The sequence below is a fragment of the Jaculus jaculus genome, chromosome 8 (genome assembly GCF_020740685.1).
Source record: "Jaculus jaculus isolate mJacJac1 chromosome 8, mJacJac1.mat.Y.cur, whole genome shotgun sequence".
Taxonomy (NCBI): domain Eukaryota; kingdom Metazoa; phylum Chordata; class Mammalia; order Rodentia; family Dipodidae; genus Jaculus; species Jaculus jaculus.
The window spans coordinates 91,448,393-91,462,021 of NC_059109.1; the positions used below are offsets into that span (position 1 = coordinate 91,448,393).

Here is a 13,629-nt window from a genome sequence, read left to right on the forward strand (position 1 = left end):
TTATCTTTCGGAGGAGACAAAAAGCGGTCTCCATGGAATGTCTGCTTACTTTGCTGAGGGCATGGAGAGTCCATTTCCTCCCCGCACAGAGCTCAGAAGTACTCTGAAAGACACGTAGGTCCAGCATGTTTGCTTGTTCTCAGTTTTGTGTTTGACTGCCTGTATGGATGAACAGATCCCAGAAGTCTAGAGTTAAACAAGAGTGCATGGAAGCCAGTCATAAGCAGCTCAACACTGGTTCCACCCCCCAGTTACATGCTTGCCTTTCCCGCTTTCCTACTTCTCTTGCTTTTCTGGACAGTGGGAGTAGGCTTGGGCTTCACCTGTGTGTTGCAAGGAGTAATTAGTGATAAGCTCTGAAGATGAAGCACCTGCTGCTGATATGTTTCCTACAGCTCTTGAGGTGGCTATGGGCAGGCTGAAAAACTACAGTTCTTTTCTAAGATGCCTGTTCTCACTTTAATGTAATTACGATAATCCTTGTGCCCTGATAGCAACAGGAAGAACATGAAATACATATATATTTTTTTCTTATACTTGATATACTTAGTCAAGGTAAAGATTCTAGCTTTAATCCTTTGAGAATGGTGGTTCAAGAAAATTTCTTGCTGTTCACAAATATCTTGCCATCAACTTCTTGGCAAGGTTAAAGTCTTTGATGTCAAATTTTTCCTGTCCTGACCCTTGCAGTTTATTTTACAGTCAAAATAAAGTTTATCTTTTATGTTCTGTGTCCTGTAGAAAAGGGAAATAGATGATGGTGATAGATAGATGATAGATAGATAGATAGATAGATAGATAGATAGATAGATAGATAGATAGATAGACAGACAGACAGACAGACAGACAGACATGGCAGACAGACATGGCAGACATACTGCCATGATATGCTTTCTCTCATTATGGTAGTCTGAAGTTTTTGCAGGACATATCAAATTCTGCTTACTGAATCCTAGACCCATGTGGATCATGAGCAAGCCTGGCACCGACAGAACAATACCTGAAATGGCCTAAGAAAATTTCCAGGAGTATCCTCTACCCACAGATAGAAATTGTGTGTATTTGTGCATGTGTGTGTGAACAACACAAGCCTGAGCTTCGAATAAATCTAATTATCTGCTCCTAGAAACAGCCAGTATTTGCCTCTGACATCTAAAGTGAGTACCTATTTGCTTCAATTAAAATGTGACCTCCTTCATACCTCATGACCCAGTGACCAAACACTAAAATGTATTTTAGTATAATGAAAAGTATGAAAGTTACTGTTGAATCCAATCTGTATTTAAATATACACTTGAGGTTTTTCTAGATTTCCTGGGCTGATAAAGAGGTTTCTCAGGTAGGAATGTGGCAGGGAGAGGTGGATCACTCCGTTGCAGCTTCACACAGCATAAAAGCTTTGTTGTCTGTTTTAGTGTGAAAAGAACTGAAACGAAAAGCAGTGCAGTGAGCAAATCACAGAGCAGCAGGAACCCTGTGGGAACGTCCAGTGACTCAGTGATTACCCTGGTACCAGGGAGAAGGGATGCCTCAGCCAGCCTCCTACCAGAACCCACAGGTCAAGCACTGGATTACATAAAGACAGCCCAGAGCCACCCGGGGCTTCCTGTTCAAAAGCTGGAAAATGTTAATCAGACCCAGCCAGAAGACACTAGAAGCCAGCACAAACCTCATCCTGGGGTGCGGTTAAAGACAGGGCTGCTAAGCAGGAGCCCTGTCTATAGCTGTGAGTCAGCACTAACAGGTCCAAAGCAAAGTCCATGACCAGCCAAAACACAACAGAAAGGCAGGAACTGCAGCTCTGTGGAAGACTCCGACCACCTCAAGCGTTTCTCTTGGAAGTGATTGATCAGTCCCCAGACAAGTAAGAGTGGAGAAAAGCACAGCTGTGGATACTTTGCCAACTTCACATTTGTCAGATACGGGGTTACATTTGAAACAAGATTTGGCACTAGTCATGTCTAAGGAAGAGCTGCATGTTTTGGAAAAGCTCTCCTCCAGACATATTATGAAAAATAACCCAATGCAGGCACAGCAAACCAGCTCAGCCACAACCACTGAAAGATTAGCTACTATTCAGGGTAGCCTGACCAAGAAAAGAAAGAAATTGCAAAGGATTGCAAAGCTGTAGCTGAGGAAGTCATGGCCAAATGTGTGACAAGAAAGCTGTGTGTATAGTTGCTAAAACTTAAAAGGAATTAATTAGCTAATTATTTCAAATCAAAAATATTTGAGAATTAACCTTTACATAGTAACCTCAAGGAGACTATATGCTTTTTTTTTCTACTCATACTTGGTGACTGTCTTTAGACATTGTTTCATTGACAAAGAGCCATCTATTTGCTGAAGATAGAAGAGAAGCCATGTGTGTAAGGACTGTGTGGAGAACTAGTCATACTTGGCCCCTCCCCACATGACTGAAGACTTCATGATAAAACATGGAGAAATGGTGGCATGTGCTATGGTTCAGTTCTAGCAATGCAGTTAGTTCTCTTATTCCTTAAAATGAGTGCAGGGCGGTGAAGATAGACTAGCAGTTCTTAGAATATGGTCCTAGGACTAGCATCATAATCAGAACGTGGGGGTGGGGGCAGAGGGTTCACAGATCTACCAAATAAGAATTGTAATTCTGAACTATGCTCAGGTTTAAGACCTCTGAGGCATTAACTGAAGGCTTCCAACGTACTTATTTCCTCCAGCCTGGCTACTATGGGCCTGAGCTCATCAGCTAGAGCCACGTGCTCACACATACACTCATGCTTCTTCAAATTTGTGAAACAACTGGGCTTGGTATGCAAGTCACGTAGTTCCCAGGTTCTATTGTATGCCAGCTACAGTACCTAGGGAGCTGAGAGTTATGTTTATGATGGTCAGAACCTTACAGGTAGTTTATCCGAACACTGGGGTAAGTCATAGAGGAGGCTTGCTCTTGCTTATAACTTAGGTATGTCCCTGAGCTTTCTCTTCTAACAAGATTCTGGTTAGATTAACAGGGAATAGTTCTGGGCTTCCTCACTGCGGCCTATGAGGAGTTTTGCCTTTAAGCATTCTCCTTCCACATGTCTGAATCTCTTGTTACTTAAGTGATTTTGTGTTCTTTGCATATTGGGACAAAAGAGAAAATGGATGCCAAGGTTTTTTTTATTATTGTTTATTAGGTGTGATATGAAAGACTCTCTACTATTGGGAATGATGTGTTTTTTATTTTCCTAACAATCATAATAATTTGGCATCTGAAAGTTTGAGCACATGAATATTGATAGTCAAAAACAACAAATTCTTCAACTATATAATATTCCACATTAAATTTAGATTCAAGTCCCTATGACTCTGATGCTTGAAGATGTTAATAAAATTTAATTAAAGTTATAACTGCAATCTAACTTTCTCAGTGTCTTGGATTCAAAGCCTTTTCCATGTGCTTTCAAATGACATTTTAAAAGATGGCAATTGGCTATTATTAAAAAATGTTCACATACAAGAAATGTGTGGGAACAATCCATGTGATTTTTCTTATACATTTGCTTTTCTCTGCCACTAGAGGCTAGCCGTCATTCAGATATGCATATGATTCGATAAATGCAAAGGAGCAAACATTTGGCTCTGAGAAGGGAGTAAGTCCTCAGCTTTTTGTTCCCTACTTTAATACCAAAAAAGTATGGAAAGTGTATTTTTTCATAAACCACCCTAGAGTGGGTATTTTGCATGTGTCAGACCCTCTCTGGACTTTGACCAATCTATGAAGAACATAGCTTCTCTCTGAGTGAAACAGCTCAGAGTGTATCTTGGGGAATCAAGGGCTTGATATCACAGTGTAACTTTTCTTTTTGGCATCATGTTTGGATTTCAGCAGAAGTTACTGTGTATATCAGTGGTCTTTGATTTCAGAAAGAAGTTGGCCAGTGCAGACACAGAAGGAAACCTCTGGGCCCAAGAGAATGGTCTGGGATCAGTGTCGCCATTGACATTTCCATGAGCGCTTGGCAGGCCCCACTGTAATATTTCCACAAAGCTGTAGTGAGTGGCCATCCTTTGCAGTAACAAGCCGCTTTCCCAGGAGCCAGCATGCTATGCAGCATGCTGTGACTTGAAGATGGAAATAATTTTAATTTCTTCTTTTCTCTTATGAGGAAATTTCCATGCTTGGTTTGTCAAGACAAGAGAGTTCATTCCTTAGTATTGAAACGGTAATGAATCGAAACAAGTTGGAGCAAGTAAACCAAAAAACAAATCAAAATTAAGCTGGTCTCTCTTAAATAGTTTAAAGCCTTCCTCAGTACAAAATAAATTAAGTATTGTAAAATGAAGTTAATTCAGCTAATTACTAGTACTGAAGTTCAACCTTATATATCATTGGTATTATACTTTCAAGGTATAATTAAACTCTCAGAAATCTGTAGAACTCCCTCTAATTTGGTTTCTATATATATTTAACAAGACAGGGAACAGATGGCTGTCAATATGTAACATAACAGAAGAGACTTAGATGGATGAAATTATCTTTAATCATCTATGAACTATTCAGTAGTGGGTTCAGATAATCATATTCAAATAAATTTTATTTGTAGCATGTTACCAAAACTACCATGTCACACTAAATTGCCATTGCATACAATTCCTTACCAAAACGTTTTGATTCTTAATTTACTTAGGTCAAGATCAGTAAAATCAACCCTTTGGCTCCCTGACACATCTGATCAGGAAGATTCCCAGAATGAGTGTCTGTAATAGAGTTAGAAAGCCAAGTACAGCCATCATTGCCAGGAGAGCTCCTGTCTTCTCATTTGTTTTAAACTGTCTGCGTGGCTTCAATAGTTCTGAATGTATAGGGATAAAAGTGTTTATGTGGTGAAAATACCTGCTTTTGAATAAAGAGAAAAATTGTTTAAAACTTAGTGTGTCACTTTTTAAAATTTATTTTATTTTCTTATTACTAGGGGGTTTGTTTTGTTTTATGCAGAGAGAGAGGGTCACACTGTAGACCAGACTCTTCTTATGTTCTCTAAGTAACCTAAATTCACCTCAAAATCTCAGTTCTTCATCTGCACCCTGAGTGCTGGGATGTGCCACCATGACCTGTGTGTGTGCTGTACTTCTGTTCTTTAAAAACAAGTAAATTAAGGGCTAGAGAGATTGATCTGCTGTTAAAGGTGCTTCATGCAAAGCATGCTAGCATATGAGTGTAGAGTTTATTTGAAGTGGCAACAAGCCCTATCTCTCCCTTTCTCAAATCAATCAGTCAATCAATCAATCACTCAATCAATAAATAAAAATATTTTTGAAACAGGAGAATTAGCATCATGGAATGTATATTCAAACTTCCCTTTTCTGAATATGTTTTAAACTCCTAGAGCCTTTCTTCAGTTTGGAAACTTAATTAAAGGGGCTGTTTAAACCATTAGCCCTCCAGCTTTAGGTATAGAAAATTCAGTGAGAAAGACAGATTCTGGGTGCTCTTTACCATGTCATTGTGTTCCCACTTCTGCTCCCAACAGAGGTATAGGTCTTGTATGTGGGGCTTTAAATACATGACCTTCAAGTCCTGAGACAACTCTTTCTCCACATTGCCTTATATTTCAGTAATTCTGGTCTCTCTAGTCACTTGAAAATAGGTTTCCCTTGTCCTATCCCTGACCTTCTCAATATCAAGTGGAAATGCAGTGATCCTGTGCATGAGCTGCTAAGAATGGCTACAAATGATGAAGCCCAGCCTGCATTGGTGCTTTGGTCATCATGGTTAGTGTTGAGTGTTTTAGTCATGTGGTTCACCAAGCAGCCTTACCCATGGGAAAAATGCCCTGCCCTGAACATGGAGCCTGGGCTGGAGCTCAGGGACTATGTAACAGCAAGTCTGGGTCTCTGCTGCGCCAGGACCAGGGTTGTTAGGCATTGCAAGCAGGTGACTTAACTGTTGGGCCATCTCTCCAGGCCTATTTTTATTTATTAATATGTGTGTGTGTGTGTGTGGACATGCCAGTGTCTCTTGCTGCTGCAAACAAATGCCTATCCAGCTTTCTGTGGGTAACCTAGGGTACTGAACCCTGGCCAGCAGGCTTTGCAACCTGGGTTCAGTTCCCCAGAAATCATGTAAAGTCAGATGCACAAAGTGGCACATGCATCTGGAGTTCATGTGCAATGGCTAGAGGCCCTGGAGTGCCCATTCTCTGTGTCTGTCTCTCTTCTATTTATCTCTCTGCTTGCAAGTAAATAAAATATTGAAAAATAAGTAAATACAAAATAATTTTTTAAAATGAAATGTTTTGGGCTGAAGAGATGGCTTAGCAATTAAGGCACTTGCCTGCAAAGCCAAAGGCCCAGGTTCAATCCTCTAGGATACATGTAAGCCAGATGCACAGGGTGGTGCATGCATCTGGAGTTTATTTGCAGTGGCTGGAGGCCCTGGCACACCCATTCGTTCTCATTCTCTCTCTCATGAATAAATAAAAATAAAATATTTTTAAATGAAATGTTTTAAGTGTCACCCATAGTTCTTTGAATGCTGAAGTATGCACACTGCCATGTATTAATTTCTCCATCTGTTTAAGAATGACTCTCTATGGTAGCCATGTGTTCGAATCACCTGCATAGCTTGTTGGCACAGTCTGAGGTTGGTTGGGCCTGGATGTTGGTATTTTTAAAGCTCTTCAAATAATGTCTCAAAAATGGGTATATGTGTACTCATGTAACTACCAGATTTTAAGAGGCAAGGTTGACTAATCACTGAGAGTGTCCCTCAGAAAAGGGTTTTCTGCAAATCCAAAGTGTACCTACTTTCAGAAAGATGAGCTGGAAAGCTTGGAGACCAGGTGTCTGTGAGACATCATGCACTTTAATCAGGTGTGCTTTATTTTTCCTAGGCCCCTCAGCATTTGCTGTGCTGCACTGGACACTGCACATACAAACACCATTTCATCTTTGGCAACACTGAGAAATTGTTACCCTCATTCAGAAGATGAGTTTTTAAAGTGCCTAAATAATTGTCTGAAGTTTTTACATAAACCTCTGGGGTTTGCCTTTGATCCATGATCATTAATATCATTAATAGTCTCTCTAAAAGTGCATGTGAATCTCAGGCTAGCATTTGGCAGAGCAGTGGAAGAATGAACGCTTTTAAAATAGTTTGGCTCAGGAAGCGCATGTGAAATAACCCTGTGGGAAAATCAGGAGAGTTTCTCATCCTCTGAAGGATTACCTAGGATGAGATACTGACCTTGTACTTAAGTTCAGTTACATTTCTTAAAACCTCATTCATTACCCAGCCTGATTTATTTTAGTGGGTGAAGTAGGCTGTGCAAGGACTCTGGTGAAGTACAGTTGCTTTTTGCTTTCTGCACAGTTCCCAAAAGTTTTTTTTAATCATAATGCTTATATTTATACATGTACATATTTCTTGAAAAAGAAAATGACTTGCTTCTGCATGAGATTTACTGCAGCTTTTCTCTCAAAAACTAGAGCTGAAGACTTCTCTCGTCCTGACTCTAAGGCAGCCAAACCCCAGAAGGCTGAGTGTGTCAGGGTGAGCAGAGCGCTGCTGACCTCTTGGAGGAGGGGTGGGGGGCGGAGGTCACTTCAGCACATAAGACTCCAAAGGGAGGAAGGGAAAGCACGCCTCAGCGGGGAGTTTGACTTGCTTTAGGGCAGAAGAAGTTTTATAAATGAGTTCCCAGTCTCCCACGCTCTTTCGCCTGCTCTCCTGTTACTAGTCCTGTCTCTGCTTAAGGCGTACTATGCACACACACATACCACCACCACCACTCATACGTACACAAGGACACACACAGCTCTTGTTTCCCCTAAGTGCCTCACACCCCTCTCTCCACCTGTCCCTGAACTGTGGATAGATGGTAGCCCCTGCTCCAGAGGAGGCAGATGATGGATTCACTGGGAATTTTTCTAAGCCCAGTGGCTCTCAAGGCCCTTTTAATTCAACCTTGACTGGTGAGAAAAACATAGAGGACTCATTCCCAAACCCACTCTGGGTGTCTGGGAGGGTTCATCCTAGCTCATCCATTCCTGTTGTCAGAAGAAAAAGGTGGGCTGGTAAATCGGATGACCTCTAGCCAGAATGTGGAAGGCTGGGTCTGGTGTTTTGGATGTATCACAGGACTACCCTGGAAAGAACAGAGGCTTGTGAAAGCCAGCATGGCTTTATTTGTATATTCTTTTTCAATTTTTATTAATTTGCAAACAGAGAGAGAGAGAGAGAATGGGTGAAGCAGGGCCTCTATCCACTGCAAACAACCTCCAGATGTATGTGCTACCTTGTGCAACCAGCTTTACATGGGTACTGGGGAATTGAGCCTAAGTATTTAGGGTTTGTAGGCAAGTACCTTAACCATCAGTGAGCCATCTCTCCAGCCTTATTTGTATATTCTCTTCTTTTTGTTTTTCTGGTTTTTCAAGGTAGGGCCTCACTCTAGTCCAGATTGACCTAGATTTCACTATGTAGTCTCAGGGTGGCCTTGAACTCATGGTGATCATCCTACCTTTGCCTTCCTAGTTCTGAGATTAAAGGTATGTGCCCGCACACCTGTTCCTATATGTATATTCTTAAAAATGGTTCCTGAGTGAGCCTTTCCTCAGTGCCATTCTGCTCAGTAGGAAACCCATGTGCAGAGTCTGGGGCATATGGCCAAGTTTTCTCCAGTGGCTTACCAGTGGAAAGGGCCCTATCCATGTGAAAGCATTTCTGGGAATAAGAGTTCTTCAGAAGACAGAGTCTTGGTGTTGGGGTTCTTTGATGCTAACAATCTTTAGTTGAAAGAAAATTCTAGATCTCATCTAAAATCTCTGTTCTGACTCAAAGGCAAGCAGACTGTCCATTCCTGTGTGTTTCCTGCAGCAAATTGTTAATGCTTTTCCTTGAAGGCAGCATTCCTTGAGGCTGGTTTATTAAATTTCATGTTCTGATAGGTCTGGTTGCAGGAATAAATTTGGCTCTGTTTTGCATGTTCATTAGGTCTAATTCCAGATGCCAAGAATATTTTAGGAAAACTGTGAATTCAAGAAAAACCGTAGTCTTTTTTTTTGCCAGCAACTATGCAAGTCTACCTAGAGCAGTTGCCCACCATCTTAGAGCAGCCTTAGAAGGAGATGCGGAAAGTTTGCCTTGACAAGTAGCCTCTTCTGCATCCAGAGTGGGGGGGGAAGGGTGGAAGCTGTCATGCAGGAATGACAGCCATGGAGGGAAAGGCCTCAAAGGGAAGGGGCCATTACAAAAGGTATTCACTGAAAACCTCACTGAGGAACAAAAAGAAAAGCAGCCCAATATCAGGTCCTTTCATAACTGAAAACTGGCCCTACACTATTTCACTGTTTTCTAGTCCTCAGGGCTAATTTTATCAAGCAGTGGTTGGGGATGGAAGGATAGGTGAGCACTATGTTTTGTTTCTCATCATTCACAGGCTGTGGTCAGCGATCTAAACATGCAGACCACACACTGGATAAGATTTAATTGGTCACCAAGTTTTTTTTTTTTTTTTAGTCCCGTAGTTGGAAGCAAGTGCTGAATTGATCAAGGAAAAAACAGACCATTTGTATAGTCACAACCAAATAGCACATCTATATGTGATCATGGCTTACTGCTATTCCTTTTGTAAGGGGCCAGTAGTTTTCTATTGCCTTATAACAAATTGCTATGACCATAGTGCCTTAAAAGCACACAGATTTATTATCTCACTGTTAATGACACATTTTAACTGGATCGCCTCTTGGTGTCTCATAGGCTGAAATCAAGGTGTCAGTTTATGTTCCATCCACATCTAAATAAAGGCTCAGGCCAGAAAAGGTCTGTTTCTAAGCTCTTTGGCATTGCTAACTGAATTTAGTTCCTTGCAGCTGCAGGACTAGGATGCCCATTGTCTTGCTGGCTGTTGGCCAGGGATTTCCTAGAAGTGTTCTTAGCTCCTTGTCAGGAGGCCCCTTCTATTTTATTAATTGAGAAACCTCTATTGCCTTAAATCTCTTGTACATTTTGAATCTTCTCTCTTCTTTTGTGGCCAGAGAAAATTTTATTTGGAGGGAAAACACACACACACACACACACACACACACACACACACACACACACACAAACCCTGATTTGAGACTTTTTATCTGCCAAATGTGCTGCTGAACTGGATTGGTGGTTGAGTTACCAGAGGCTAGAAATCTTTGAGGGCCATCATGGTTTTTGCCTAACACTAAATCCAATAGCCCTTAGCTCTTCTCTGACATGGGCTATGTTTAATGCCAATGAGAAAGGAGACTGTATTTGGAATCTAATTATTCATTAATCTTTAATGGATTTGCATCCTTTTGCAGGCTGGTTAAATACTACCAGTAACATACATTTTTTTCTACAGCTCTTTTGATGAATATTAACAATGCCACATGCTCACTGATACTACAACAGGTAAAGAAACTAAGGCACAAAGAATATTGGCCACTTTACCCAAATTTGTCTGTATTGGTTGTTTTATCATTGCTGGGACAAAATACCTGACCAAAAAAAAAAAAAAAAATTAGCTGGGCGTGGTGGCGCATGCCTTTAATCCCAGCATTTGGGAGGCAGAGGTAGGAGGATCGCCGTGAGTTCGAGGCCACCCTGAGACACCATAGTGAATTCCAGGTCAGCCTGGGCTAGAGTGAGACCCTACCTCGGGGAAAAAAAAAAAAAAATTAAGGGAGGAAGGGTTTATTTCAGCTTCTAGTTTGAGGTTACAGTCCATCATGGTGGAGGAAGCATGGAAGGAGGAACTGGACTGAGGTAGCTGGTCGTGTTCAATCCACAGTGAGGAACCAAGAGTGATGCATGCTGGTCCTCAGACAGCTTGCTCTCCTCTTTACAGAGTCCATGGCCACCCACAGTTAAGGTGGGTCTTCCCACCACAATTACCTAGTCAAGATAATCTCTCACAGGCATACCTAGAGGCTAACCTAATGTAACTACTCCAGCACAGGTGATTATAAGTCCTGTCAAGTTGGTGATCCATTTAAATGGACACGTTACAAACCTAAAGCCCAGAAGCTATTGTGAGGCTACAGTGAGAGAAAATTCCAATACACAGATTTGGAAGGAAGAGCTTTGTAATCAAGGAAGTATGGCTCAAATGTACTTGCCCACATGGCATACAGCCTGGCTTGGCAAATCAAGGTTAAAGTAACAAGTGGCAGGCCAGGCCCATGCAGCAGCAGAGGAAAAGTTCAGGATTTCTGATAACTACACTACAGCCAGCACTGTCAAGTGTGAACTCACAGGACACTAGAACCAGTGGGCCATGGAGTTTGTAGAAAGTGAGAAGGGTGTGGTGAGGCCTGACCCTCTTCCCTTTTCAGCCCTTCTCCCTCTTTTTCTTTACTCAGAGGTGCTTTTCTCAGTCTTGTGCCATCCTCTTTATCTACTTGGTGTTTTGAATTTTCTGAGCCATATATCCAAAAAAGCATTGATCACAAATCCAGGGAGTGCTCCTTGAATGTTCCAGTCTTGAACTTGGAGGGTTTATGTTCCTGTTCCCTGGATGAGGTTTGTCCAAGTTATTCTGCATGGGTATCTCAGTGCAGAGGATAAGGCTGGCCACCCTGACACAACAAACCAGGACAGACAGGTAAAAGATGTCTTGTGGGTCCATTTCTAATCCATCCACCCAAGGTGGGAGAGGGAGTGGAGCTACCTAAGGCAATTTTAGGAACTCCTGGATGTGTCTCTGGCAGCCAGCTGCCCACTGGATGTAGCAAACTAGGGCACATTCAAGAGGTTTTACTATTATAAACTGCTCAGGTGGCTTTTCTGTTGTAATCTGGAAGAAACCTGCAAAGGAAGTGGGTGTAGTTAGGAGGGATCGCACACACACTTGATGAAGTCTAATCATGTAACTGCTTCAGCCAGAATAGTTGCAGCTGGGACTCATCTTGAGGTGGGCTCGGCACCGCAACCCAGAACACGGGTGGCTGTGCACACGGGCAGGGAGGAGTGGAAGCTGAGCCAAGGGCAATTGTTGGTTTCCTTTCAGAATCCCTTTTCCTGAGATTCGTTTTCTAATTCTATGCAGCAGAGCTTATAAAGGAAGTCTGAAACTACCCAAGAACAAAGGGGAAGTCTACAAAGAAACAGGGCATTTAATCTCCCTTTGATTCAGAAAATACCCCATTGCTCCCCAATTTATAAAGATGCCACTTTCTAGGCAATGGTACCTGAGCTCAGTCATACTGCCTTTTCAAATTTCCTGAGGTCTTCCTGGAGCTTTCCCCTTTTTAAAAATTCATAACTTATTTATTTATTTAGATTTTTCAAGGTAGGGTCTCACTCTGGTCGAGGCTGACCTGGAACTAACTATGTAGTCTCAGCGTGGCCACGAACTTACAGTGATCCTCCTACCTCTGCCTGCGGAGTGCTGGGATTAAAGGCGTACACCACCAAACCTGGCTCTTATGTATTTATTTGCAAGCAGATAGAGAATGAGAATGAGCACACCAGTGTCTCTAGCCACTGGCAAATGAACTCCAGATGCCATGTGCCACTTGGTGCAAGAAGGGAGATGGAAGTTGGGTCGTTAGGCTTTGCAGGCAAGTCCCTTAACTGCTGAGCCATCTCTCACTGATCTCCAGAACTTCACTTGTGAAAATCACACCCAAGGCTGGATCCTAGTGTAAACCTGGCCAAATTCAGGTAAAGCACAAAAGAAAGCAGCCCTGGACACAGGATTCCCAAAGCCCTTGCTGTTGCTGTCTTATCAAAGTGCTAAGCCTCTCCAGGCCTCAGTTTATCCTCCTAGGAAAGTTCTTTAATGGGTAAGGTCACCACTTACATTAAGTGAGCCTACCATGAAGGCTTTCAACTGCACGCATCTCTGTGAGGATGAAAGCAAGCAGCTTTTCACTTTTCAGTGAAAAATGGGTAGGGGGAGAAGGGGGTTGCAATTCGTGTGGTTACCTGAGTAGTCATTTAGGAAGCCAGCTGCAAACCTGTGCTTTCTCCACAACCACAGGTGAGCCCTGCCAGGGCAACACATCTTTAGAACAAAGCTTTGACTTTCATGTTGCTGGTACCTGATTTTACTCTGTGGGTAATTCAAGCCTTGGATATTCTGGTCTAGATATTTGCAGAGGGATGGGTTGGGGAGGGGGTGGGTTGTGGGAGGCTGTGGGCAGATTTCCATTCAAGGTTCTTACTGGATTTAAGAACCTTTACTCTAATTTCTCTGACTTGCATGTCACAGGTTAATACTGGACCCGTGCATAATGATACATAATTTGAGACTTGTAAAAGCTACTTTGGACTTGAAAGAAACCCATGTTATGCCAAGAAGGTTGTGCCTGGCATGCAGGAGCAAGTAACATCCAAAGCAAGGGAGCCCTGCCCTGTCTACACTGTCTCAAAGATGCCCTGCAGATTTTAGGGCCCTCCACTGCCGACTGCCAGGCAACCACATCATGCCACAGCACTGCAAGCGTTTCTCCCCCAAGTCCTGCTAGCTTCCCCTTCCCACAACCATTGGAAAGCAATTATGCACAAAGGAAAATTTGTTACTTTCAGTACACTAAGAAATACCTGGTGAGGTTAAAGGGATGCAACGAGACAGCCCTAATGGCTTCTAAACTTTAAGAATTCTGGGCCCAGAGCCCCAAAGAACTGCCGCAGGGGTACTCTGC

General features: G+C 42.3%; 1 protein-coding gene across 1 annotated transcript in view; it reads left to right on the plus strand.

Moving 5' to 3' along the window:
- The window catches only part of LOC101596825 (SLX4 interacting protein), a 211,312-nt gene extending 208,800 nt beyond the window's left edge, over positions 1-2,512 (plus strand). Inside the window, 3 exon segments of the mRNA XM_045157544.1 lie at positions 17-114; positions 1,416-1,829; positions 1,831-2,512. Of these exon segments, the coding sequence (XP_045013479.1) occupies positions 17-114; positions 1,416-1,829; positions 1,831-2,131 (813 nt within the window). The 3' untranslated portion in view covers positions 2,132-2,512.
- The last annotated feature ends 11,117 nt before the right edge of the window (positions 2,513-13,629 follow it).